A 25,848-nucleotide genomic window follows, 5' to 3' on the forward strand; every position below is an offset into this window, starting at 1 on the left:
TTGTATCAGTGTTTGATAGGCTAAAGTGAAAGAACATTTAGAATCATCATTGCAGCTGGTCATGACTTATCTATTCTCACACCCAGCCTCATTTTCCCTGAGGTCACTTTCTCTCACCCACACACAGTTCACATTCACACACTTAGAGATCCAAAGCTGTCTGTTTGGGATTGACGTATGTACACTACTGTGCATGAAGTAGTTGGCTGGTGAGTGCCTACTGTATAGCACAGGGGGAAAAAAAAGTACAATCCGTTTGCAGGACATATATTAAGTTAACCTGAAAAATGCATTCAAATATACATTAGGTGCAGACAAATACTGTTTGATTCCACTTATTTGAGGTACCTAGAATAGTCAAATTCATAGAGTCAGAAAGTAAACTGGTTGATGCCAGGGGGCGGGGGGGAGGGGACGTGGCGGGGGGAGGGGGGAATGGGGAGTTAGTGTTTAAAGGGGACAGAGTTTCAGTTTAGGAAGGTGAAAAATTTGGAAGATGGATGATGGTGAGAGTTGCACAACAATGTGAATGTACTTAGTGCCACTGAACTGTGCAGTTAGATACAGTTAAAATAGTATGTTTTATATTATGTGACTTTTACCACAATAAAAAAAAATTTAAAAATAAAATAAAAGAGTAGTGTTTTGAAATACAAATAGCTACAGTTACAGCAGCTAATAATAGTAATTAGCTACCATTACTGACTGCTTGGAACTATACTAAGCTCTTTACATATATTATATCATTTAACCCTTTAAATGACTTTATGAGGTACAGAGTATTATTATCGATTTGCAGATGGGGAAGCTGAGGGTGTGAAAATTTAAGTAACTTTCCCAAGGTTAAATAGCTACTCAGAGGTGGAGCTGGGATTTAAATCCAGAACTGTCAGACTCTAAGATCATGTTCTTCACCACTGTACATACCCCTTCTGAGTGTGTGTCAATAATTGTGCAAAATAGCACTCACAGTCTGTAGAGAACTTCCCAGAGATGCTTCCTTGTAGGAGCAAATGGCTTTGCTCAGTGGGATCTACCAACTTGCTAATTACATTGCATACAACATCCTGAGGTTAAGCAGGGGTACTGGTCAAAGAAAAGAACAAAGTCCACCAAAGACAAAGGCCACTGAGCTAACCAACCACCAATTCCCAAGGGAATCCTGACTTCTTATTCAGTTCCACCCCCCTGCCTAGAAATGAGCTGGTCTCTGGGGGAATCTCTTAGAACTAGATTTCCTGGGATTATTCCAAACATCCTAATCACTTCTCTCTTCCCTTCTGGATGTTGAGGTCGGATAGCATCGGCTAATCCAGTGCTAAAACCTCTAAATCACATGGGATTGTGCAGGAGAGAGACATCAGGTAGACATCAGACCCACCCCCTCAGCACCACCACACACAGACAGGGCCATGTTCTGAATCTGTGGATGAAGAACTGCACCCAGAAAATGGCAATGGGGCCCCCCAGGACTTTGTGCAATCTTTAGATGGCATTATTTGGTCAAGTGAACCCAGTACCTTAGTAGGTTTACATTTTCTACATCTCAGCAGCTCTCTAGAAAAGCAAGCTCCTAACTCATTCCCATGTATTATCTTTTTTATTTGGCAGGCAAGCAGGGAGGAGAAAGAAATAGAAAATACAGAAAAGGAAAAACAAAATGTTCATAATGCCATAACCCTATTACAACTAATGTTAACATTTTGGTAAATTTCCTTTGTTTCTTTCTGTAGATTTGTTTCTTTACATAGCTGTAATCATTGTAAAAAATTTTTAATCCAGTTTTTTTTCTATTAAAATACACCATAATTTTTTCTCATTATCACAGCCTCCATATCTATCATTGTTATTGGCTAGGTTACATTCTACCACACTTTTCTTAAAATTCGTTTACTGTTAAACTTTTACATTATTTCTGTATTTTTTCAAAATAAACAATGTTGTAATAAAAAAAAATCTTTGGTGCCTGGAATTTGTTTGGAAAAGGTGGTACAACTGCCAACTGATGTTTCTGCTTCCATATAACTGAAGATTCGATTTCACCTTTTAAGGCAAGTTATTCATTTGTTTGGGAAAAGCAACGCAGTGAGCTCTTTTAATGCAAATAGAACCCCTGGGATGGAGATGGAGAAGTTTGAGATGATGAGAGTGGAATCTGTTCTACCCCATATGAAGACATTGTTTTCACTAAGGGTTGAAATCTACTGTTATAGATTCCTATTACGACTAGGAATCTGGCCTTAGAGGGGATGGAAGAAAATCTGTGTTACCTTTATTTTATGCTAGGAAAAGTTGGAGGACTCTGGATACTGGGTTGGATGGAGATGGGAAAGACACCCATTTTGGGTGAGTGGGCCCCGGCACCATGAAAATGGTAGGCTAAGGATAATAATGGACAGAGGAAGACTCCCTGGTACAAGAAATGACCTACATTCCAGGAATACTCATCCCTGAAACCTGGTTTTAAATTTCTTTTCACCTTGTAAGCCCTTTTTATTATTAGATTTCAGTAAAGTTTGGTTAAACATTGAAGTTGCTCTTACTTGTAGTAGCTTGCCAAGGGCTACCTTAACAAATTACCACAAACTATATGGCTTAAATAACAGAAATGTATTGTCTTACAGTTCTGGAGTTTAGAAGTCCAGAAACAAGTTGTCTGCAGCATTGGTTCCCTCTGAGAGCTGTGAGGGAAAGATCTGTTCCAGGCCTCTCACCTCGGCTTGTAGATGGCCATCTTCTCCCTATGTCTCTCCACATCATCTTCCCTCCCTGTGTATCTTTGTATCCAAATTCCTCCTTTTTATAAGGGCTCCATCCATACTGGATTAGGGCCACTCTAATGACTTCTCTTTAACTTGATTACCTCTACAAAGACTCTATCTCCAAATAAGGCCACATTCTGAGGTAGTGGGAGTTAGGATTTCAACATACGAATTTGGAGAGCTCATAATTCAACATATAACAGTTGTTCCTGGGCAAATTAAAAGAAAAGTCTGTGTTCACACTATGGGAGAAGTTGTATGAGAAGTGTGGCTACAGTTTGGAGTCACTGATGACAAGGCCAAGCAGTTTGGAAAAGCTGTCCAGACTACAGTAGTCTAGGCAGATTTGTGGACTGTGAACCATTCCTGTTGGTATTCCTAAAATGTTGGAGAAGGGAATTCTGAAAAAAGCATGTATTTCCTATTGTCAATTCAGTTTGGAACTTATACATTATTATCTAGGCATTTGTTATCTAGGCTAATGAAGATGAAGATACCTTAGTTATAAGTACCATTATCCCCATTTTGTACTAATAAAACCACAACCAGGACATTAAGTGACTCTCCTAAGACCCCACTACTAGTACATAGCACAGACAGTTCTCAAACTCAGGGGTATTTTTGTGTGTGACCCCAAATATTAATCTTTCCAAAGGGAAAAGAGAGAGAGAAGTAAATTTGAAAGTAACCAATTCCAAAAATTATTTCTATGATCAATAGGTAAACTATCCGTCACATACACCATTATATCCCTGGTGTTTGGCACATAGTAGGAGCTAAAAGAAATACTCTTTGAAAGACTGAATAACATCCAAGTAGAGATTTATAGATGGTAGAGAACTGGAAGAGAGATTGGAAAGAGAGAGTCGATATTAGAGACATGAATAGTAAGGAACAAATAAAAGAGAGAAGAAGAGGAAATTTCTGAAAATGAAACTCTGGTAAATATTATCTGGGGACAGAAGGAAAAAAGGTGTAAGTCAAGGAGAGGAAAATTTCACAGAAAGAGAGAAAAATAAATAGAAGTAAGTTATGCCATAGGGGTTAAAGAAAGAAGGGTTTTCAAGAAAAAGGGGATGGTCAAAAATATTTGGATCGGGCTTCCCTGGTGGCACAGTGGTTGGGAGTCCGCCTGCTGATGCAGGGGACACGGGTTCATGCCCCGGTCCGGGAGGATCCCACATGCTGTGGAGTGGCTGGGCCCGTGAGCCATGGCCACTGAGCCTGCGCGTCTGGAGCCTGTGCTCCGTAACGGGAGAGGCCACAACAGTGAGAGGTCCGTGTACTGCAAAAAAAAAAAAAAAAAAAAAAAATTGGATCAAGATCCCAGAGTTAGGGTGAGGGAATCATAGGATACCTCTTTCTCCAGGATATCAAGGAAGACAGAGGAAGAGAAGTTTAGCAAAAATGTACACAATTTTTGAGGTGAAGGGTTGAGAGGTGAGTTTGCATGCTAATATGTTTTCTTTAAGGAAGAGGTAGTTGAGACATACATTGAGAGTAAGAGAATCAACATGAAGCAGTGCCTGGAGAGCAGAGGTAAAGTCTTGGTGGGGTGTTAGAAGAGAAAGTTCTCTGAAGGGAAAGACTACCAAGCTCCAGCCTCAGGGAGACCAGAGTGACTGATTTGGAGAATTTTGCTTAACAAAATCAGTAGTTGGGAAGCAGGAGTAGCCTGTTGATGAGAGAACTACAGAAGCACAAAGACAAGGTGACAGAAATATTTAAAACGTTTGGTGAGAGTACAACTGAAATAACTGACTGGATCCCGGCTAAGTGGGAAAGTAAGGAAAAGTCAAGAGGGTGGAGAGGTGGAGGGCCAGGAAGGCCTTGATGAGTGTTTGAAGAAAAGTTTAGAAATGAAGGGACAGAAAATAATCTATTAGACACCTGTCTCTTTTTAGAAGTTCAGGTAGAGTGTGATTTATTTGGGCATCCCTTACTCTCTGAAGTTTCTCCTGTCTCCAGGAACCATGATATCAAAAAATTAGTGTTTATAATTATGGCTTCCTGAGATACACCTTTGTGATTTCCATTTTGTATTAACTATCTGAAATGACCCCAATATTTCATAATAGCTATAAATGGAAAGTAACCTTTAAAATTGTGTAAAAATAAAAAAAATTTAAATATTTATATAAATATATATACCCCAATAATAAAAAAATGACCCTAAGATTTATATTTTATATTTTAATGACTCTTACAGCACTATCTGTCAAAGGCACTTTAACATATCTTTTAATTGTAGAGTATCACAAGAGTTTTGGGAATTATATTTTCCTTAAACACAATAGAAGACAAAATATTTTAAATTCCAATCAGGAAAAAAAAGAGAAAGATAAGTTTGTATACTAAAAAGAATAATAATTCCCTTTAATCCCAGCATTCTGTTTTGAAGACTTACATTTCTCCATCTCTTTCAGAGAATATTGAGTACTTAAATTCCATCCTTGTCATGGCAACGCAATGCTGGCAATGTTCAGACCTGCCTTTGTAACCATAAAGTAGAGTAACAACTCCAAACGGATTTTTTTCTTTATATGTTTGTCAATAGCCTTTTCGAGCATTGGTTACCTTTCAGCCGGCTATTCAAGTCCCTCTATAAGTGAAAACATAGGAACAAGAATGATAAAATGACATTACTAACCTAGGGAGGCTTATTTCCACTTCCTCTTCTTGCATCTCAGAGAACCACTGCAGGATTTGATGAGCAGTAATTAACTTTTCCATTTCTTCTATATTCACATCTTCTGCAGGAAGTATGATAATTAAACTAAACTCATCACCTTTGTAAGGTAATTCTAAAACCTGGTAGTTCATGGAGGACTCAGAAAAATAACCTGGAACAGAGAAAATAAAATATTAATATACTTGGCAATTCCCAAAATAGTGCTTTAGAGTGTGATTTTTTTCATATTACCATATTTTGTTCTCAGAAGAGTCTTCATCATTGGAATTTTGACTGCTGCACCATATTTCTGAGTGAAATTCATCAGCCTTGTGTCTTCTTTTCTAAATTTCTGTTTCCAATCCCCCTTGAAATAAATAGCATTCACCAAAACAAGCCGAGTCAGAGGGCCAAATTCTTCCCCTGAAAACATGTCTTTAATTTTTCCTGTGAAAGGAAGAGGAAGAGGTGGGAAGAAATATGCAATAGTTATTCAAAGGAACTGCTTTAAATAGAATTAAAACAAAAATTTATTTTGCTAATCAATTAAAAACAGGGTGCTTTATCATTTAAACTTGGCAATTTTGAGAACAAAGGGGAGCTTTATTAAATATTTCACTTAGAAACAGGTACAAACAGGATTTCACTAGGAAACAGGAGGTACAGGATTGTCTTAGGCAAATTTGGACAGACCTAGTAATGGCCTCTCTTTAGTGAGATTATTTGTGTAAATTGTTTTTCAGACAGAAAGAACAAAACCTAAGTATCTCTTCCTGCATATTTGTTGGTAATTTTTAAACTTTATTTCAAGGTTCTTCAGCAAGTCAATCAGAATTAATACGTTAATGGTTCACTCAAATTCTCCACTCTTGCAGCTGCAGCCACTGACCATTGGGAGAAGACAAGAATAAGGTTGCTAGTATGATTTTCCTCTTCTAAAAAACCAGTCTCCTGGATTCCCTGGTGGTACAGTGGTTAAGAATCTGCCGGCCAATGCAGGGGATGCGGGTTTGATCCCTGGTCCGGGAAGATCCCACATGCCGCGGAGCAGCTAAGCCCATGCGCCACAACTACTGAGCCTGCGCTCTAGAGCCCGCCAGCCACAACTACTGAGCCCGCGTGCCTTGACTACTGAAGTCTGAGCGCCTAGAGCCGGTTCCCCCACAACAAGAGAAGCCACCACAATGAGAAGCCCATGCACCACAAGGAAGAGTAGTCCCCACTCGCTGCAACTAGGGAAAGCCCGCACATAGCAATGAAGACCCAATGCAGCCAAAAATAAATTAATTAATTAATTTAAAAATAAATAAATAAATAAAAATAAAAAACCAGTCTCCTATTTCTACATCCAATGAGTATTTCCAAGCTGTGAGTCAACAGCATGATCAGGTGCCATGAAGCTGTCTAGGGATGTGTATCATTGTGTATCCCAATAATAGGACTTTCCTGTGAACACTGCTCACAGCACCCATCTCATATTTTCAACTTCTGCTTCCCCATAGGAGGCTCCCCATGAAAAATACAGTGGTGTCTTACACATCACAGTTTTTTGTAACAGGACGAATGAACAAAGAAACAAGCTACTATTAATTGAGGACCTGATATATGCTGTTCACTTCACATACATTTTTTTTAACCTTCCAATAATCCTGAAATGTTTTAATAGTATCCTCATTTTAAATGGAGCATAGTTTAGAACTTGTCAGAATTTGAACTCAGATCTGTATGAGTTTAATCTTGAGTTCTACTAAGTCACTCAGTAGCGCCTTTGGAATTTTTGCCAGAAGTTTAGATTACAACTTTATGACAGAACTATCAATATTTATTATGAAACATTAACACATCCAACTAACATGAGTTAATTATTTACAGTATATGTGGGAAAGAAGGCATCTGAGATGGACAGATCTAAGTTTTACCTGGCCAAAGATATTATTCCTGCTGCCATACTTAAAAATCCTATACTTAAACAAAAATTATTATTAAAATTCTTCCATCAAGAATTCTACAAATAGGGCTTCCCTGGTGGCGCAGTGGTTGAGAGTCCGCCTGCCGATGCAGGGGACACGGGTTCGTGCCCCGATCTGGGAAGATCCCACATGCCACGGAGCGGCTGGGCCCGTGAGCCATGGCCGCTGAGCCTGCGCGTCCGGAGCCTGTGCTCTGTAATGGGAGAGGCCACAACAGTGAGAGGCCTGCGTACCGAAAAAAAAAAAAAAAAAGAATTCTACAAATAGGTGTCTCTGTCAAACAAAAAATAATAATCTGTATACCTTTCAAAGCAGCTTACAATTTCTCTCTGTTTTACAATTTAGTATTAATTTGAATAACAGGAAAGAAAAATAGGAGATTTGATCCCTCTGAACCATAATTTAATAGGAGGAAAATATTCAACCATTCTTTACTTTAGGATATTAAAAACCATGAATACAATGGCAAATAATGACTTTATTAAAATGGGAAACTTTACCATCTGTTTTGCTTTCTACCCAGGTATTTATTGTCTCTGCACAAGCTTTTGCATTCTGAAAATCCACCAGTTTTATGGCACTCTGAAAAAATTCCTTGTTGCCATGGAGATACTGTTCTTTCACAGTGAATCCTTCTTGAAGGTAGAGGGCATTGGCAAGATTAAATGTAAATTCTTGTTTTTTCTCTGAGATGGCAGAGAAAAATGACTTCAGCACAGAAAATTCTTCTCCTAAAAAATAATTATAATGTATACTGACATATTGAACAACATAAGAACAACAGCTTCTCAGCTTTGCTTCTAAGCACTCTGATTCATATCACCATTTTTTACACCCTTAGGTATAACTAACGATCCTTTCTAAGTTAGTGTAAATATTTTAAGCATTTATCTCCTGTGGAATATGCATTTTGTAGAGAAATCAGCTCTCATACAGGAAAAAAATGTCCATGTAAATTTGAAGTTTGTCAAAAACAAGAATATGCATTTAAACAGGCTGAAGGAAACTTCCCCTTTATAATCAAATTTAGCTCATTCTTAGTTGTTGGAAAGGTATCTTTAGAATCTCATTCTTTGCATAACATGCAATATTTACGAAAGAGGAATACTAATGAATTCTGATGGGGGCTAAGACAGTGATGAGCAATCCTTTTCACTACTACTTTTATTTCAGCTTAAGAAAGAATTGCTCTCTTATGAGCAACTGTGCCTGTCCAAGTTTTGAAATTTATGAGGTACCCCTATAATTATCTCTGGAGATGCATAAGAATCAAAATTACCTATTTCTTCAGGTTCATGAATCTATATACTTTGGCTGTCTTTGTGAACAATAAAAATCTTTAACCATTCCAACTATAACCACTAGCCAAATGAGTCTGTCAGAGTCAGCTACTAATCACCGTTGGCCCATTACTTATTTATCACTGGGTCATCCTGACCACCATGTTTTCAGGAAGCTGTATGTGCCATTAGAGAATTCAGCTCTGATCGTTGCTCAGTGGCTTCCTATTTATTACCAGAGGGCACCAATATTTTTCATTTCTTTCTGGCTTAATTCTGGAACTCAATTGTTGAATCTGGGAACTGTATTTCAAATCCAAGGTTCCTTCAGAGCCTTTGTTTATTTTGATTTAAATACTGAAAATACCGCTTTCATAACTTAGAAGTTGATTGCATGCAATTAATCTCTATTGAAGAAAACACAAATGGTTCATTATTGGGAGATGTCCATTGAATAAAGAGGGAAAAAAAAGACTGAGAGGAACTTGCTATGAGGTGTCTATTGGAAATAAGGTGTGTAAGTGTGTGTGTAAACCTTTTATCAGAGAGCTAGCAGCCCATAGGGCATCTCTGTGCAAATAAGAACTCATGCCCTCACTGAGTGGTGGTGGTAGGCTGCATGCCCATATCTTGTCCAGCTGAGTGGAGACTACATTGTCAGTCCCCAATTGACTCTTTGTCCTGGTGCTCTTGTGCAGATACAACCTACATAACCGTAGAGCAGGCTTGGAAGGTATATTGCATCATATTTCAAACTCCATGATTCTCCATTTGTGGGGATATAGACACAGACATAAACAATTTTAGTTACAAAAACTTACTTCCATATGATTGGGTATGAAGAATATCAATAATTCTTTACAACCCTGGAGTTCCTTACATAAGGAAGAATGTTAATCTATTTTACTTGTTTATACAATGATTTCAGATGCAATCATTTCTTGCTATTGGAAGCTGAGAGAATATCTCAACAGCTGAGAGACTACAAAGAAGACTTTCTGAGGGAAGGCATAGAGCTTCTCCAAAAGACTTAAGTAAGGTCAGAAATAAAGTGGCAGAATTTGAAACCAATTTTCAGAAGTTTGTAATTTATGAACATCTTTATAAGAATGGGGAAAAAAGGAGAGGGGGAGAAAAAAATAGTTCCAACTCATTTGTCAGAGCAAATAAATTTATGTCATGTACTTAAATTAAGGTCTAAGACTGTTTGACAAACAGTCAGCTGCCCTTTGATAAATCACTGGATGCAGAAGTCAATGAAAAAATGTCACCAATAGCACAAGTTTGGAGAATATAAAGTTATCTGCCTATACATTTGATTTAGTTTACAGATTAATAGTTTCTTTTAGCACAGATCAAAAAGAATACATATCCATGGCTCCTAGTAAGCAGTGAGAATAAGTTTATTTCATTTCCTAAAATAGAGCCATGGAAAACCTACCAGTCATGGAGTGAATGTGACTTTTGGTTTGGTTGTACCAGACGTCCAAAAAATGTTCTAAAATTTGGTACATGTTTACTTCTCCTGCTGTTAAAAGCCCAAAGATCAACCGTGTGTACAATGTGAGAGATCCAAAGATGAAAACAAAGGCAGTCATAGAATTATAGATTATTTTAGCTGAAAGGTCCAGAGAAGTCATCTAATCCAAACTCCTCTTTTTATAATGAGGAATCTAAAATCCAGAGAGATAAGATAACTTGAAAGGTGCCCAATCACAAGGTCATTTGTATGCTTAACTGAGACAGAAGTTCATGCTCTTCTCTTTCTATAACCCTCTTGGAATAAAGAAGCACCTTTAAGTTAGTCTTCGATTAATAAGCAGCATCATTAGACACAAAGCAAAATGGAGTATTATCAGATGCTCAGTAAAGTGGAGAAGGTAAATTCTGAGCAGACGCTTTGTCAATGGGGAAAGAAGGATAAGTGAGGATACTGAGAGCTCCAGTGGGGGTAGGATGCTAGGAGTTGTATGCCCATCTGAAGAATAAGCAGTTTAGATGTGAAACAGGTTGGTAGCTGGAAAAGTAAAATATAGCCTGACTGAACAGATAGCACTGCTTGACAATCAGAGGGAATTGAAGGCAGGGCCAGGACCAAGATGGGTCAATGAGACACTCATTTTGGCATAAAATTTAAGGAGATGCGAACAAATTCAGTAATCAAGATAAATAATATTTTACTGCAATATAATTTTAAATCAATATTAACACAAAGAAATCCATGATGAACAAAATATAAAAATTTTAAATAAATAAAGACAGGCTCATTGTTACTGATTTTTCTTTTTGTCTTGGGTTCCAATATGGCTCTGCTAGGCACTACCTTCTAATCTGTCATACCCTTTGTTCTACCCTTAACACCATTTTGCTTTTCTTTCTTTTCATCTTCCTGCACTTTTTCTCTCTGTTCCCCTCCTTAACCCTGTGTCTTATTTTTCTTTATTTCTTAATTTTCCCTTTCTTTTTTTATTTTCCAGAGTTTAATATTTATATTTTCTCCCTTTTTGGTTGGTCTTCTTTTCTTTTTGTACTTATCCTCCATCTGTGCTTCTTTCTCCCTCCCTTAACGAAGTATAATAGAAAGCAAGTTTGGTAGATTTTGTTACATGTGTTAAAAGGTTAATGTTTAATTGTCCATATATACTCTCTCAAAGAAAATATTAAAATGTTCATTATTGCTCTTGTGACCTATAACCCTCAGTGAATCATTTTTAGAATTAGTTCTGGGCAAGTTACTCAACCTTTCTCTGACTCAGTATCCTCATCCGTATAGCAGGGTTATGTCTGCCTCACAGAGTAATTGTGGGGATTAAATGAGATAAGCACATAAAACAGTGACCGGTACACTATATATATATGTTTGATAATGTCATCATTATTATTACTATGATTATTATTATATTCACAATCCAGCGTTGTTAAGACTCCCATGTTCCTCTATAAATGGATTCATTTAAAGTAATTTAAATTTCGGAGGCTCTAATTTTGCTAGTTTATCGTGGAATCAACTTTACATATCTTCATAAATGTTCTATTACTTTCCAAAGCAGTATCATGTGATATAAATGTTTCTGGGACTGTGTAGTGGGATTTGCTGAAATTAATACAGACAATGAAGACTAGATCTGCAACACAGTGGCTTCATTTTACATTATCCACAAAGGAAAACTCTTGCAATTAACTTCACTATCACCAACTTCTTTCCTACATAAAATTGCCTTTATTTAAAACGAAGCAAATAAAACCTTGTAAATAGTTTATTCAGAAAAACAATTTCCTAAAAATAACTACTCTGTGCTAAAGCAAACATACTGAAATTGGTTACAGTTACAGTGACTAAATGTCCAAATCAAAAATCTGGAAGTCACCTCTAATGTTTAGGACACAGTATCTGACAGTGATATAAACATTTTAAACTAAAATGGAAATTGGAAGCACAGGATAGCCAGGGAGATGGACAACTACCCCCTGAAATGGGATACCAGCACTAAAGCATCAACACAGTATCTCAGATGGGCCCTTGCGATGCTAGAAAACAACTACCCACATGCAATGGGTTATATAAATGCTTCTTTTTTTTTAATTTTCTTTAAAAACTATTGAATAAGCTTTTAAAATATATAAATGAATGCTTTTTCTTGGTCTCACTTAAGTGAAAAGGTTAAATTCTAATTAAAAACTAATTTTTAAAAGCTTACACAATAATAAGAGATGCACACAAAGATTTCTGGGTGAGGGTACTCACTGAAGCATTTTTATAAGAGAAGTATTGGATATTATCTAATGAAGAAGGGTTAGGTGAGTATGCAATAATGTTTTCATCAGAGGCAAAAAGACACAGCAATTAAAAACTACATTCTGAAGCAGTTGCATGATCTGAAAAAATGTTCAGACACAGTAAGTGCTAGTAGAAGAATATGTGTATACATATATATGGGTGTATATCTACTCATACACATACACACGTGCACACACAACATAATCTCACTTAAAACTGGCTAAAACAGGCTAGAATAAAATATATAGACATAGTCACAATTTTTATGTGTATAGAATTAATTAATAAATTATTTTGGTAATATTTTCATTAAGAAACAATTATAAATATTTACATTGACAATTATTTGCATTTAAAATTCTCCATTTTATTATAATTTCATACTTTTCATAACTTTTTATAGACCCTGAGCTTCTCTGACAGTTTAAAAATAAATTTGGCCAGATCTTATCTAGTATAAATAATCATATGTAAGAATCTTACCAGTTGAGGTTTCTTGAAATTTTAAACTTTGTCTTATCTGCTGTTGTGTTATTCCTTTTGCTCCCAGTTGTACCATTCCAAGGGCCAGAGTTGTTCCAAAAGGGGAAATTATGATGTTGTTCTTATGAGATAAACAAACAGCTTGATAAAGATCCACTGTAAATTCGGTATTTCTTTGAGCCAAGGGGCTTGAGGCTTGACTTCCAGAAAAAGTCAATAGGAGACTCCACAACAAGATCTTATCCATTTTGACCTCTCTGCATTGGTTAATTCAAAATTTGTTAGTTTTCAAAATAATCAGAGTTTACCATAGTAAGCTCAATAGAAAGATTTCTATTAGAACTTTCTGTCTTATTAGAACAAACTACCACAAGAAGATTCTAATGTCAATTTTCAGACTAAGCATCTTCTATTAGGAGAAATAGGCCATGTGCTAATAGCATTTTTAATATGTATTCAAGAAGCAGTACAGGTGTACTGCAGTTTTTTTAAATTAAAGGAGAAATTATAATGCTGGAATATTATCAATAGCAATACTATCTCTGAATAGCTATGTGATACTTTTTTGCATCTTTTCCATGGTTTTAAATGGGATACTTGCAACTCTGATATCAAGGGAAATTTCTGTTCAGACTACTCTAAAATAGTTTAAAGAACAAAAGGAGAAATGGAATAAAAACCGAACACACTCCAGTGTGGTTTTGAACCTATAATATTAGGAAATTCAAGTATTCTAAATCAGTTGAGTAATCTGGCTAACTTCTTACAGCAACAAGTCTCACACTTTATGGAATGGTGAAATAACCTCCAAACCACCTCATACTTTTCCAAAGAGAGGTTTTACAAACTCAGAAAAAAATTATAAAGAAACAAAATTACAATCAAATATAAATGGTACAATAACAAGAAATGAAGAAAGCAATTTTTTAAAAATCAAAGAATAATTTGACAAATAAATTAACAAATATAAGAAAGCTGCGACTGAAAACTGTAACCAATTCACAACACTAATGACACCGTATTAAACTGCTCTCCACTAAAACTCCAGGAAATTCAACCATCTCATTACATCGGGAGCAGAATGAGTTTTACAATATTACTGCAGACTTAGTAGAATACTGACTCTGAAGTATTTTAAATTTTAAGTACTTTAAATGAATAAATTTTAAATAAAATTTCAAAGTATTTAAAATTTTAGTAACAATAGTTTTACCCTACAAATAATACATTTTAGTCACTTTCAATAACTCCTACTAGTTTAATAGGTTACTAGGAAGTAACCCTTTATTGGACATAAATATGAAAACCTCTGGAATAATGTTTTGTTAGCCTTAAAGAAATGAAGAACTATATTTCTAGTGTGTTTTGAAGATTATTAGGAAGGCTTCCATGGCCCCTAAATGGCTAAGAATCACTAAGAATCACTATTATACATAAAGATTACTAATAGTCAATTATTTTCCAAAACTAAGTTGTAGAGTCATTATCTAGATATTTCCATTTCTTTTCTAATATGTGTAGTTAAACTTAGATATACAATTTGCAAAGAAAAAAACCCCTCAAAACACAATCCAAAGCAATTGTTAGAAAATAATGTGTTGATAAACTGCAAATATAAATATATGCTATCAAGCAAGTATCTTATTGAAGATTAAATTAGTACATAAGGTTGTGAGTGGTAGTGCAATAGTAAAAGTGTAAAAGATGTTTTACACGCAAAATAAATTTCTGAGTATCATTTTCTAATATATTCAATATCTCAGAAGATTTCTGACCAAAATATCAGTTTGTAGATAACATAAGTAGTCAAAATGTTATCAAAAATTTTAAGTCATCAAGTGGCAATTCATTTGGCCCATTTTTAAGTACTTGGTTTATATTAGAATAATAAGCAATATTATGAAGGATGTAATTTTTCCCTAGTAGTAGAATCTGGGAGTTGCCCTATCATTATTAACAGTCTTAATAATTAAAATGTATATTCTTTGAGCATCCATTTCTCCCAGGAAATTTTTAGGCCCTTAATAAACTACAAGCTCAGGCAAAAAAGTTGTTTTAAAAATTCACTTACCTCATTGGGTTTTGGATTGTGTCTCATCAGAAAATACAAAGTACTGGTGAACTAAGCAAACTGATGAATAGTCATAAGAATTTGACCTTCAAATTTGTAGTGAAAATTTAAGGAAAATTTAATCTTTTAAGGAAAAATAAAAGTAATGTGTTAATTTGATACATTTAAATAATACCTACAGCAGAGTGAATTGAAATGCCATTCCCTTACTCTATTAAACACTCATGGTCAATGTTGTTGCATACATACTTCATTCAATCGTTATTTAATTTCAAGGTACTTACCCGAAATTGGCTTATGATTACTCACTGTAATGTTACAGCTAAAATGTGCCTGCTGGGAAACACTAGTACATGGAACACCTGATCAGTCAAGGACAACTCTACTTATCTTGAACATTGCTCGATTAATTCCTCTAAAACCAAAGCAGGTGTTCACAACATTTGTACAGAAGGACTAACATGACCAGGTTAATGATCAATTATGAAATATGCAAGAATTGAGGGAGAAAATAGAATTTTAAAAAATCATTAAGTTTGAATTATTATTTCATCCATTATTTCACTTCTTTTATAAGTAGAAACAGAATGTGGAAGAATGTGCCAGTGGTTGTAAATCTGCTAGTAATTAGTTCTTTTTGTTTTTTACAGAACTCCCATATCAGATTACCAATGTATTCCATCATAAATATTTCAGAATGCCTATAAGAAAAAGAATAAAGTTAAATCAAGTCCAAACTGCACAAATTACTGCTGCGTTTATAGAGTTCTCAACAATTCATCAAATTATACAATAGTCAGAGGAGTTTCCTGGGGATACAAGGCCCATTTGAATCCTTAGGAAACAGAGAGAATATTGAAGAAATATAGTCTTTATGTTGAGCAAAAACACCAGATTAAGATTATTGTCTTACCAAATTATCAGGTTAATATCAAGATATTATTAAATATGAATAATTTGATAATAAACATTGGTGTTACTTGTATATGCTTTTAAAATTCTACATGATTTTCTCTACAAACAGGTTATTAATAAAAATTAGATGTACAATTGAATGGGTTTTGATCTCATTTTTCTAGTTCAAATCAATCACCTCAGGGACTTCCCTGGTGATGCAGTGGTTAAGAATCTGCCTGCCAATGCAGGGGACATGGGTTTGAGCCCTGGTCCGGGAAGATCCCATATGCTGCGGAGCAACTAAGCCTGTGCGTCACAACTACTAAGCCTGCACTCTAGAGCCTGCAAACCACAACTACTGAGCCCACGTGCCACAACTACTGAAGCCTGCGCACCTAGAGCCTGTGCTCCACAACAAGAGAAGCCACTGCAATGGGAAGCCCAACACAGCCAAAAATAAATAAATTTTTTAAAAATACTATTAAAAAAAATCACCTCAATGACAATCAGATATTAAACACATTGTGTTATTCATCAGAGGCCTCTGAGAAGGGGAAAATTTGGTGCAGTTTCAATTAAACAAATGTTCACTATTTTTAATTTAATTTTATTTTTTTGCAGTATGCGTGCCTCTCACTGTTGTGGCCTCTCCCGTTGCAGAGCACAGGCTCCGGAGACGCAGGCTCAGCGGTCATGGCTCACGGGCCCAGCCACTCCGCGGCATGTGGGATCTTCCTGGACTGGGGCATGAACCCGTGTCCCCTGCATCGGCAGGTGGACTCTCAACCACTGAGCCACCAGGGAAGCCCCAAATATTCACTATTGATCACTAAATGTAATATTATTTCTGATAAATTTATGAGAAAGAAATAAAATGAATGTAGATACCTTTAAAAAAATTCATTAAAAAAAAAAACTTTTGCAAGGACTCTGTTAACCTCTTTCAGTGTCCTAACAGGGCTATAGCTCAGGCCACAGAAGGCTGATGACAGTCATAGGCCATAATCTCTTAATTTACTAAAATTCTTAATTTCCCATCTAGGCATCTCTAAATGTTTTCTAAATCTTGTGTTATATTCTAGTATTACTTACTCTAACATAAGCAAACTCTATTCCAACTTCAACTTAACGCTGTTGGAGATAATTTTCCAAACACAGAATTATACAACACGAGAACATTATCATTCCTCTTGTTCTAGTCAGCAATTCATAAATAAGTCTGAATTCCTAAGACTATCATTCAATCAATGCTCTTCTACCCATGCAGTGACACTAGCAAATATCCATCACAAGTACCCTTGGCTTCCAAATTATTATGTCTGTACATTACTCAGATCATAATGTGACTTACCCAGGGAAAGGCCATTACTTTTCCTTCTAATGACAGAGACAGACACTCTGTCTTAGTAAGATCACTTAGTTGTTCAGTAAGAACCTCATGTTACAGCAGTTCCAGCAGAATGTATACTTTCCGGTCTCTTGGGTAGTAAAAAGCAATGGCCATGAATTTCTCCTCCTTGGTTTAAGCTCTTTTAACTGACAATAAAGATACCATGACTGTCCATAAAATATTGCTGTAAACCTTTTAAATATTTTCACAAATCTGTTTTCTCTATAACTCTATTTGCTCCTAGATCATCAAGAAAAATACATTCATTAGTGAGAGCCAAAGCATCCTGCTATAAATTTGAGCACCGTCACTACCGCCACTGTAAAAAATACACTTGAATGTGTATAAAAATAATAGCAAGGGGTTGCAGCTTCAATCTCATTATCTTTCTTAGCATTTTATAGATTTTTTTAAAGTAAAAATGTATTTAATTCCAAACTAAAAACATATAAGCAAGCGCTCTCATTTGTAAAGGACATAAAAGTTAATTCTTCCATCTGAGTATGGATTAATTTCAGGCATTCTTTCCTTTGTCAGTTTGCTCTATATATTTTGAGTGATAAGAGGAAAATGTTCTATAAAGAGAACAGGCTAAATTATATTTAGTGTAAGTCTACACAGTACAAACAAAGTAGCCTATTGAAAATTATGGCACATCCTATTTTGCCATTTTTCCACTGCAGAAAAATGGCTCTTAAATAATTGAACCTAAATGTTAATTTCAGAAGCAGCTTATAAAGTCTTCAGTTCTATTAACATTTGATAGGTGAGACCCTGCTACCTGCCTGGTACAATTAGATACTGTAAGATATAAAAGAGTTAAGACATAACAACTAAATGTCTATTTTTTTCCTTTTGTGAGTGTTTTTGTTCCACATTATTAGAAACAGTAACATTAAAAGAGACTTTCATACCCTTAAAAGTTCTATTCTCATTAAATATAGAGAATAGACAGCTCCTCTTAATTCCTTTTACAAAGCAGGCCCTGAAGTTAACTAAGGATGAATTAGGGTCACACACAGCATAGTGCCATGCACATGTAGTAGGCCACAGAGAGAAGTTCTGTCTACATGAACCAAGCTATTTCAGAACAGTCACTTCAAACAGAGTCGTCTCCAGGGCTAAAAAATATATAAAATAGGTCTAGTAAAAGAACTTCCAAATTATAACAGAAAAACTAGAGGGCTCATTCAATCTTTACTTTAAAACCATTGCATTTTATGTGCCTTCACTCCAGAAAGCTGATGGCAGGAGAAGTGTATTCTATTTATATGTGTATACCTGGTGTCTAAAACAGTCCCTTGTATATGCCTTCAATAACTGGTGGGATAGATGGATGGATGGATGCAGAAAAGGGCCTTCACGATGTACTTGGTAACCATACTACTTCTCTTTAACATCTTAATATTCCTTTAAATTTCTGGAAATAAGGCTCAAATTTCCCTCCACTGTACTGTCACCAATCTATGATTCATAGATCATATGCTCTAAATTTGAAATGATGGATTGTCCAATCAAACCTGCCAACTAATCCAAGAATTCTCTTCAATATCCCTGTGAGTTATTCAGCCTCTGCTTTGACATCTCAAGGAACCCTTTGGATTAGGGCAAAATTTTTCATTTTTTAAAAATAATTTACTTTAAATACCTTAAAGTTACAGAAAAGTTGATGATATAATACAAAGAACTACCATCTCCGTCTCTCCTTCTCTCTGTTTCTTCAGTTGTTAATATTTCACCACATATGTGTGCTCTATCTATATACCTAATCTCTCTTTCCCTCCCTCTATCTTTTTCCTTTCACACACAGAATATATATATATATATATTATATATATATATAGTTTATATATATATAAACTATATATATATATATATAGATAGAATGAAATGTTTAGGAGTGATTAAAAATTGTGATTGAATCTTGCTCTCAAATGATTCAAAAAATACTAATTATAATATTTATATATAATTATAATTATATAATTATGTTTATATATATTTATGTACACAACAAACACACATATATTTACACACACACACACACACTATATATATATATATAGTGTGTGTGTGTGTAGATAAATATATGTTTGTTGTGTACATAAATATATATAAACATAATTATATAATTATAATTATATATAAATATTATAATTAGTATTTTTTGAATCATTTGAGCTCCTCCTGTTTCCTTCCCTAGCTGTACAGTGGGCCTGCTGCCAACAATTCTGTACCAAGATGAGAAGTGAAGATGGGAAGGAAAGGGAAAATAAGAAACCTTTTCAAGTTCAACAGGGATTAGGAAGAAATTCTAGAATCTGCCTTCTTAGCATTGTGCCTGTCAGTTCTACTCTCTTTCTTCACTGCAGCTTTGAAATATTTGAGGATAGTTTGTATCTCCCATGAATTCTCTTTCTTAAGCCAGACCTCCCCATTTCTTTATTTGTTCCTCTAGAATATGGTTTCCAGGACCACTACTGCTCTGACAACATTCTCCAACATTTGTTGAGATTGATTCTTCCAAATATCTTTCTCCTACATCTTTCCCATATGTGACTGTCATTCAATGAGAGGGAGAAGGAATATTCATAGAACTCACAACGTCTGCCTCAGGATTCACTTAAATGTACATGAAATAGGCAACTGTCTTCTGAAAATCTTTCTTCTGCCTCCCTCTCCACCAAGCTAAAGCATTTGCTCCACCGATGCTGAAAATTCTATAGTTAGAGTTCATTCCACTGACTTTATACTAATAAGAAATGTGTGAACAGAATAGTGAAAGGTGAAAACCATGGTCTTTGGAGTAAAACAGATCTAGCCTCCAATCCCAACTCTGCCATCAATAATTGGGCACTCTCCTAATGTATCCAAATCTCAGATTTTAACCTTAAAATAGATATATCTTATACAATTATTGTGAGGTTTAAATATGATAAACTTTTGCAGTAACTGGACAGAGTAGACCGTAGACCCTTACGTATTGTCAGTTCCTTTACTTGCATGTGTTACTGCAAAATTCTTAAAAAACAAGTATTTTTAAAGGAGTCTTTTTTGTTTTTTTGGTTTTTTTTTTCGCGACACGCGGGCCTCTCACTGTTGCCTCTCCCGTTGCGGAGCACAGGCTCCGGATGCGCAGGCTCAGTGGCCATGGCTCATGGGCCCAGCCGGTCCGCAGCATGTGGGATCTTCCCGGACCGGGGCACGAACCCGTGTCCCCTGCATCGGCAGGCGGACTCTCAACCACTGCGCCACCAGGGAAGCCCTAAAGGAGTCTTTAAAATACAAAAAAACCTAAACTTATGTGAATGAATTGATTAATTATTCCTACAGGACACATTAGCTAATGTACCATAAAATACTGGTTGCCTAGTAGATAATATTTATAAAGAAAAATGGATCAAAAATGTGATGTGTTTCAGAACGAAACAGTCCCTACTTGACCTTACACATAAAGTGAAGCTTTTACACAGCCTCAGTCCCCTATTTTTCCCCCAAGGCTATTCCCTCTTTGGTGTGCCATGCCTCTCAATTTTAGAGTATAGTATAACAAAGTATAGAAGTAGAACATATGCAGTAATTTCTCAAGAAGTACATAGAAGGATAAATATAAGTAATTAAAAATTAATAGTAATAGCTGCTATTGACAAGGTTTAATTGCATTATCAGAATCATTTTTTAAAAACCTAGAAAGTGTATATAAGTCTCAATGCTTTTCTCAGTCAAGTTTATATAGATATTCACTGTGTCAGTACATATTTAATTTCAATGCAAATTGATTTTACAATGAAAACTGACCAAAAATATTTATCTATAGGAGCAACAAGAAGTGTGACTGGTTAGAACACTTTGTTCTGGAGTTGTACATTTTTATATAAAAACACTTGAGAATAGATAATACCAATTGCTATTGCCCCCCCTCTTTAGTCATATTTTTCTATTTAAAATGCAGAGAAAGTGAAAGGTGATGGATAAAAGCAGCACTAAAACATTATTTCAAAATGAAGCTTCCTGGGGCTTCCCTGGTGGTGCAGTGGTTGGGAGTCCGCCGGCCGATGCAGGGGACGCGGGTTTGTGCCCCTGTCCGGGAGGATCCCACATGCCGCAGAGTGGCTGGGGCCGTGAGCCATGGCCGCTGAGCCTGCACATCCGGAGCCTGTGCTCCGCGATGGGAGAGGCCACAGCAGTGAGAGGCCCGCGTACCGCAAAAAAAAAAAAAAAAAAAAAAAAAAAAAAAGAAGCTGCCTGAAGTTCAAATATAAAATAAAAGGAGCAATATTTTTGATTCCATTTTTTTTGCATTTTATATACATACTTTATGTGACCATGAAATATTTATTTTTCTTTCAATTATAATGGCTTCTTATTCCTTTTTATCTTTACATCACTACTTGTGTCTTGACATAATTGCCTGGCCCTTCGTTCACAATCCAGAATTTCTTTGGGGAATAGGCTCTTCTCATCAAATACTGCTTTCAATGCTACAAAATGATGAAGAAAATGACATATAAATTATACTTGACAAAAGATCCAATTAAATGAAATAGTGGGGAGAAATTTTCAAATTTCACTTCTCAAAATGTGGATGTTCTTAAAACCAAGAGTGCTCTGGGGAAATTTCCTCTTAAGCTTCTACTATTCCTTTTAGTTCAATTTAAATTTAAAAGTTAAATTCTAACAGAGTTTGTCCTATTAATGTATTTATAACATGATAGAGATCTACCACGTAACAGGAGAAGTCTAAAGAAGCTTGTGTTTTCCATTTTTGTTTTTTAATCTACTTAACAACTATCAAGGACTCATAATAAGCAAAGAACAAATTATTCTGTATTGAAATAAGACAATTAAAAGCATCAAAACACAGTTTGACTGTCTGCATGACTAAACAAGTACATCTGCAATCACATCCTTATAAGAGAGTTTGACCTGCAGGGATCTGTGGCTTCAGAAGAAAAAGAGCCAAATTATCCCCATGAATGGTTATATGTGCATCAGTGAGAAGTGGAAGGAAACTGTGTTATGCATTCAAAACAATAATTTTGGCCTTTTGCTAAATTTTGTCATTTCAACAAATGTTTATTGAAAATATATTACGTACTGTGCTCAGGCATAAAGGGGCACAAATACGACTAAGTCACAGGCTTCCTTCCAACTGGTAGAAAGTGGGAGCAGTAGCCAAATAACCAAAATGTCATCTATAATATGATAGCATTCTAAGAGAACATGAACAATGTAAATTATGTGGTTAAACATATAAAGAGCTTATAACAATACACAGAGATCAGAGAAAAAGCTTTAAGAATCAGATGCTATTTGAGATAGATCTTGAAGCCCAGAGAGGATTTTCATTGATCTTGAGGACTGTGGAGATGAGGAAGGGTTTGCAAGGGGGAAAGGAAATGTCAACTAGAAGGAACAAAGTAAATACAAGTATGGAGAAACAGAGCTACTCTTCAGGTAACTCTGAGTAATTCAGTACAATTTAACATAAAGGAGAGGAAAGTAGAATGAGATTGGAGCTGGACTGAGGGGCACTTTAAATACCAAGCCAAGAATTATGAAACAGAGAAACTACATGAACATTGAATAACCTCACAGTATAGAGGCATCTTTATATAGTTGGATTAAAAAAAAAAACCAACAAAACTCTCCACTTCTCAAACAAACATAACTCTAAAAGTCAGTATCTTGCCCCCTTTGCTCTTGGATATTATACAAGAAAAACCAAGAAAATGAGGGGAAGTAACTCCGCAAATAAATTCCACATTCAGCAAAACCCAAAGGTAGATGTAACCTGCAGCCTACAGAACATGAAGAAGGGTAGCCAAACAGCTGAGATTGGGCAGAAGTTACACAAGATAAATCAATCCACATGGAGAGTATAAGAAGGCCAGCAGCAGCTGCAGCATTTCAGAAAGTGCTGGCACAGAGATGCTCACTAAAGATGAGGGGCTCACCCTGCGGTCCGAATGCTGTAACTTTCATTTATATCTATGGATGCTACACGGGGTGAAGAAGGCTGGGAGCAAAAGCTCTCCCCAACCTCATTTGGTTCAGCGAAACATATGAGGCAAGACTATATAAAGAATCACACCCACGAGCCATCTTCTGCTAAAAGCAGTCCGCCTCTGTAGGTTGTAAAACTTGAAGGCCACACTGATCCCATGTCCCAGGCTCTCACCCAGGGACCTGCTACAAATGTCAAGTCTAAGAAAACCAAACTCATTAAAGGTAATTGATTAAAAGGGTAAATTTTAAAAACTGGCATAGCATGGACATAAATGTATTACAAGCAAAATTAAAAACTAAACAAAATGAATTTTAAAAAGAGCAGCAAAACTAATCAATACATAGATTGCCACCAGGAACATGTTGCCATTGGACAAATATTGTTACCAAGCATTTTGCCACAAATTAAAATTTAAAACTTGAAAACGCTCCTGTCTCTATGAAAAAAGATCACAGAGCAAAAATGTCCCTTCATCTCAGGGATGAGATGAAGACACAATGGGAAGTGATGAAATGTCAGCTGGCAGAACTCAGGAAAAAAATATCACAAGTGAGAATAGACTGCATGGTAACACAATGGGAAGCGTAGAGTGTATGAGTGAGAAAAATTAATAAGATGCAAATTAAAAACAGAACAAATTAGAGGGAAATGATAGATATTAGGGAAAAAAAGACCCAACAAATACATAAATGGGCTGAGTCCTCAAGAAAGAAAAATTAAGCAGAAAAATTTTTAAGTGTTATGTAATAAAACTTTCCTCAAATAAGAGACAACCTGACATATATAAAAAGGACATACTGTTAATTACCTCTTTAATGGACCTATCTGCAAATAGAGTCACATTATATGATGCTGTGGGGTTAGGAATTTGGGGAAACACAGTTCAGCCCATAGCATATATTTTGGAACTTTTAAATGACCAGTGAAGCTGCAGGAGCTTCAGCCTTGCTTCTGCATTTTTGGTAACTCAGTTCCAAACACAATCACAGTTTTATTAATGTGTCTTCACTTTTCCAAAATCCTGACCCTTTTATTTCTTGGTAAATTTGGTATTTCTTGGTATAATTTATTCTTGTATAGCTTAGAGATAGCCAATCTTTGTTACTGGCCTGAGACAATTTTTAAAAATTGTGGCAAAGATGGAGTTTGGTGATATCTCTAGTGGAAAGAAGGAGTTGGAGGCAAAAAGTTAGGTCTTTTAAATAAAAGACCTAACTTTTCTTGCTCTGGGGGAAAAAAAAGGATATAACTTGTGCCAGGAATAATAGAAAAGTCAAAAACAAGGCATATCCTACTAAAGTTACTAGACTTTAAAGATAAAGGCAGAATCATTTGGCAGCCAAGTAAAATGATCAAGTCACTCAAAAGAAGAGAAATATATGTATTGCATTTGATATCTTCATAGCAATGATCAATACCAGTAGACAGTAAAGAGAGCAACTCCCACAAGATAAGTAAGGAAAGAACATGTGAGGTACGAATACTATAAACATCCAAACTACCCATCAAATCTGAAAACTTCCAATAGTTTCAAAATGCAGGGAGTTCATGGACTATTGTTCCCAAGAGTCCTTTTTGAGGGAATTACTACAACATAAACTGAGAAATGACTGGGGAAAAGATTTGGTGGTGAGCACCAAATATATTTTAACGTAGAAGTGAGATTAAAACAACATAAAGTTTAGGATGATAAATTAGAAGGCAAATGCCACATGCCTGACAACGTAAAAATGATACAGTTGACAAAAATTGGGAAAGTAAGAAAGAAGTTTCATTCATGATAGATCAGTAACAGCTGAGAGACAAAAGACTTAAACCAACAAGTCAAGTGCCGTATAAGCAAATTTAACAAAACAAAAGCAGAAAGAAAAATCATATTATTGAACAAAATTGTGTGGTGGAAGAGGGGGAGGGGAATGAAGAAACATGTTCATTTATCATCAGTCAGCATGGATTTAATTGTTACTGCTCTAGAAAAATAAAGGGTGACAATTATAATTATATGAATGTATAAGTATAAAGGTACTACCAGAACAAACATATAACACCCACCCACCCCCCACCTCAAATAAAAACGAAGAAAAAGATTACAGGTCCAGTGAAAACTTCAAAAAATATATAAACAGTAAATAGCAGAAAAGAGTATGAGATATACAAAACCAAACTATCTAATAAACAACAAATTTAAATGTGCTCAATTTCATGATTTTTTAAAAATGGATATTTTAGTTGGATCAAAGGCAAAAACCCGATTCACATCTAAAATAAAATGATTCCGAAAATTTGAAATAAAAGGATGGGAAAAGTATACCAGGCAAACCAAAATCAAAAGAAAGCAGGGATCAAAATCTTCTAAAATCAGGGCTTCCCTGGTGGCGCAGTGGTTGAGTCCGCCTGCCGATGCAGGGGACACGGGTTCGTGCCCCGGTCCGGGAAGATCCCACATGCCGCAGAGCAGCTGGGCCCGTGAGCCATGGCCACTGAGCCTGCGCGTCTGGAGCCTGTGCTCCGCAATGGGAGAGGCCACAACAGTGAG

General features: G+C 35.8%; 2 protein-coding genes across 2 annotated transcripts in view; both read right to left on the minus strand.

Moving 5' to 3' along the window:
- SERPINI2 (serpin family I member 2) overlaps window positions 1-13,320 on the minus strand; it is a 28,725-nt gene extending 15,405 nt beyond the window's left edge. Inside the window, exons 1-4 of the mRNA XM_081234869.1 lie at window positions 12,945-13,320; window positions 7,904-8,134; window positions 5,686-5,880; window positions 5,413-5,605 (exon numbers count right to left, since the gene is read on the minus strand). Coding sequence (XP_081090995.1) covers window positions 5,413-5,605; window positions 5,686-5,880; window positions 7,904-8,134; window positions 12,945-13,191 — 866 coding nt within the window. The 5' untranslated portion in view covers window positions 13,192-13,320. The remainder of the gene's footprint in view (window positions 1-5,412; window positions 5,606-5,685; window positions 5,881-7,903; window positions 8,135-12,944) is intronic.
- An 8,332-nt stretch (window positions 13,321-21,652) lies between these two features.
- WDR49 (WD repeat domain 49) overlaps window positions 21,653-25,848 on the minus strand; it is a gene marked incomplete at both ends in the record, with an annotated part of 147,948 nt that continues 143,752 nt past the window's right edge. The window contains 1 exon segment of the mRNA XM_081235345.1: window positions 21,653-21,783. Within this exon segment, the coding sequence (XP_081091471.1) occupies window positions 21,653-21,783 (131 nt within the window).

This window comes from Mesoplodon bidens, assembly GCF_964165515.1.
Source record: "Mesoplodon bidens genome assembly, chromosome: 5".
Classification (NCBI taxonomy): Eukaryota; Metazoa; Chordata; class Mammalia; order Artiodactyla; family Ziphiidae; genus Mesoplodon; species Mesoplodon bidens.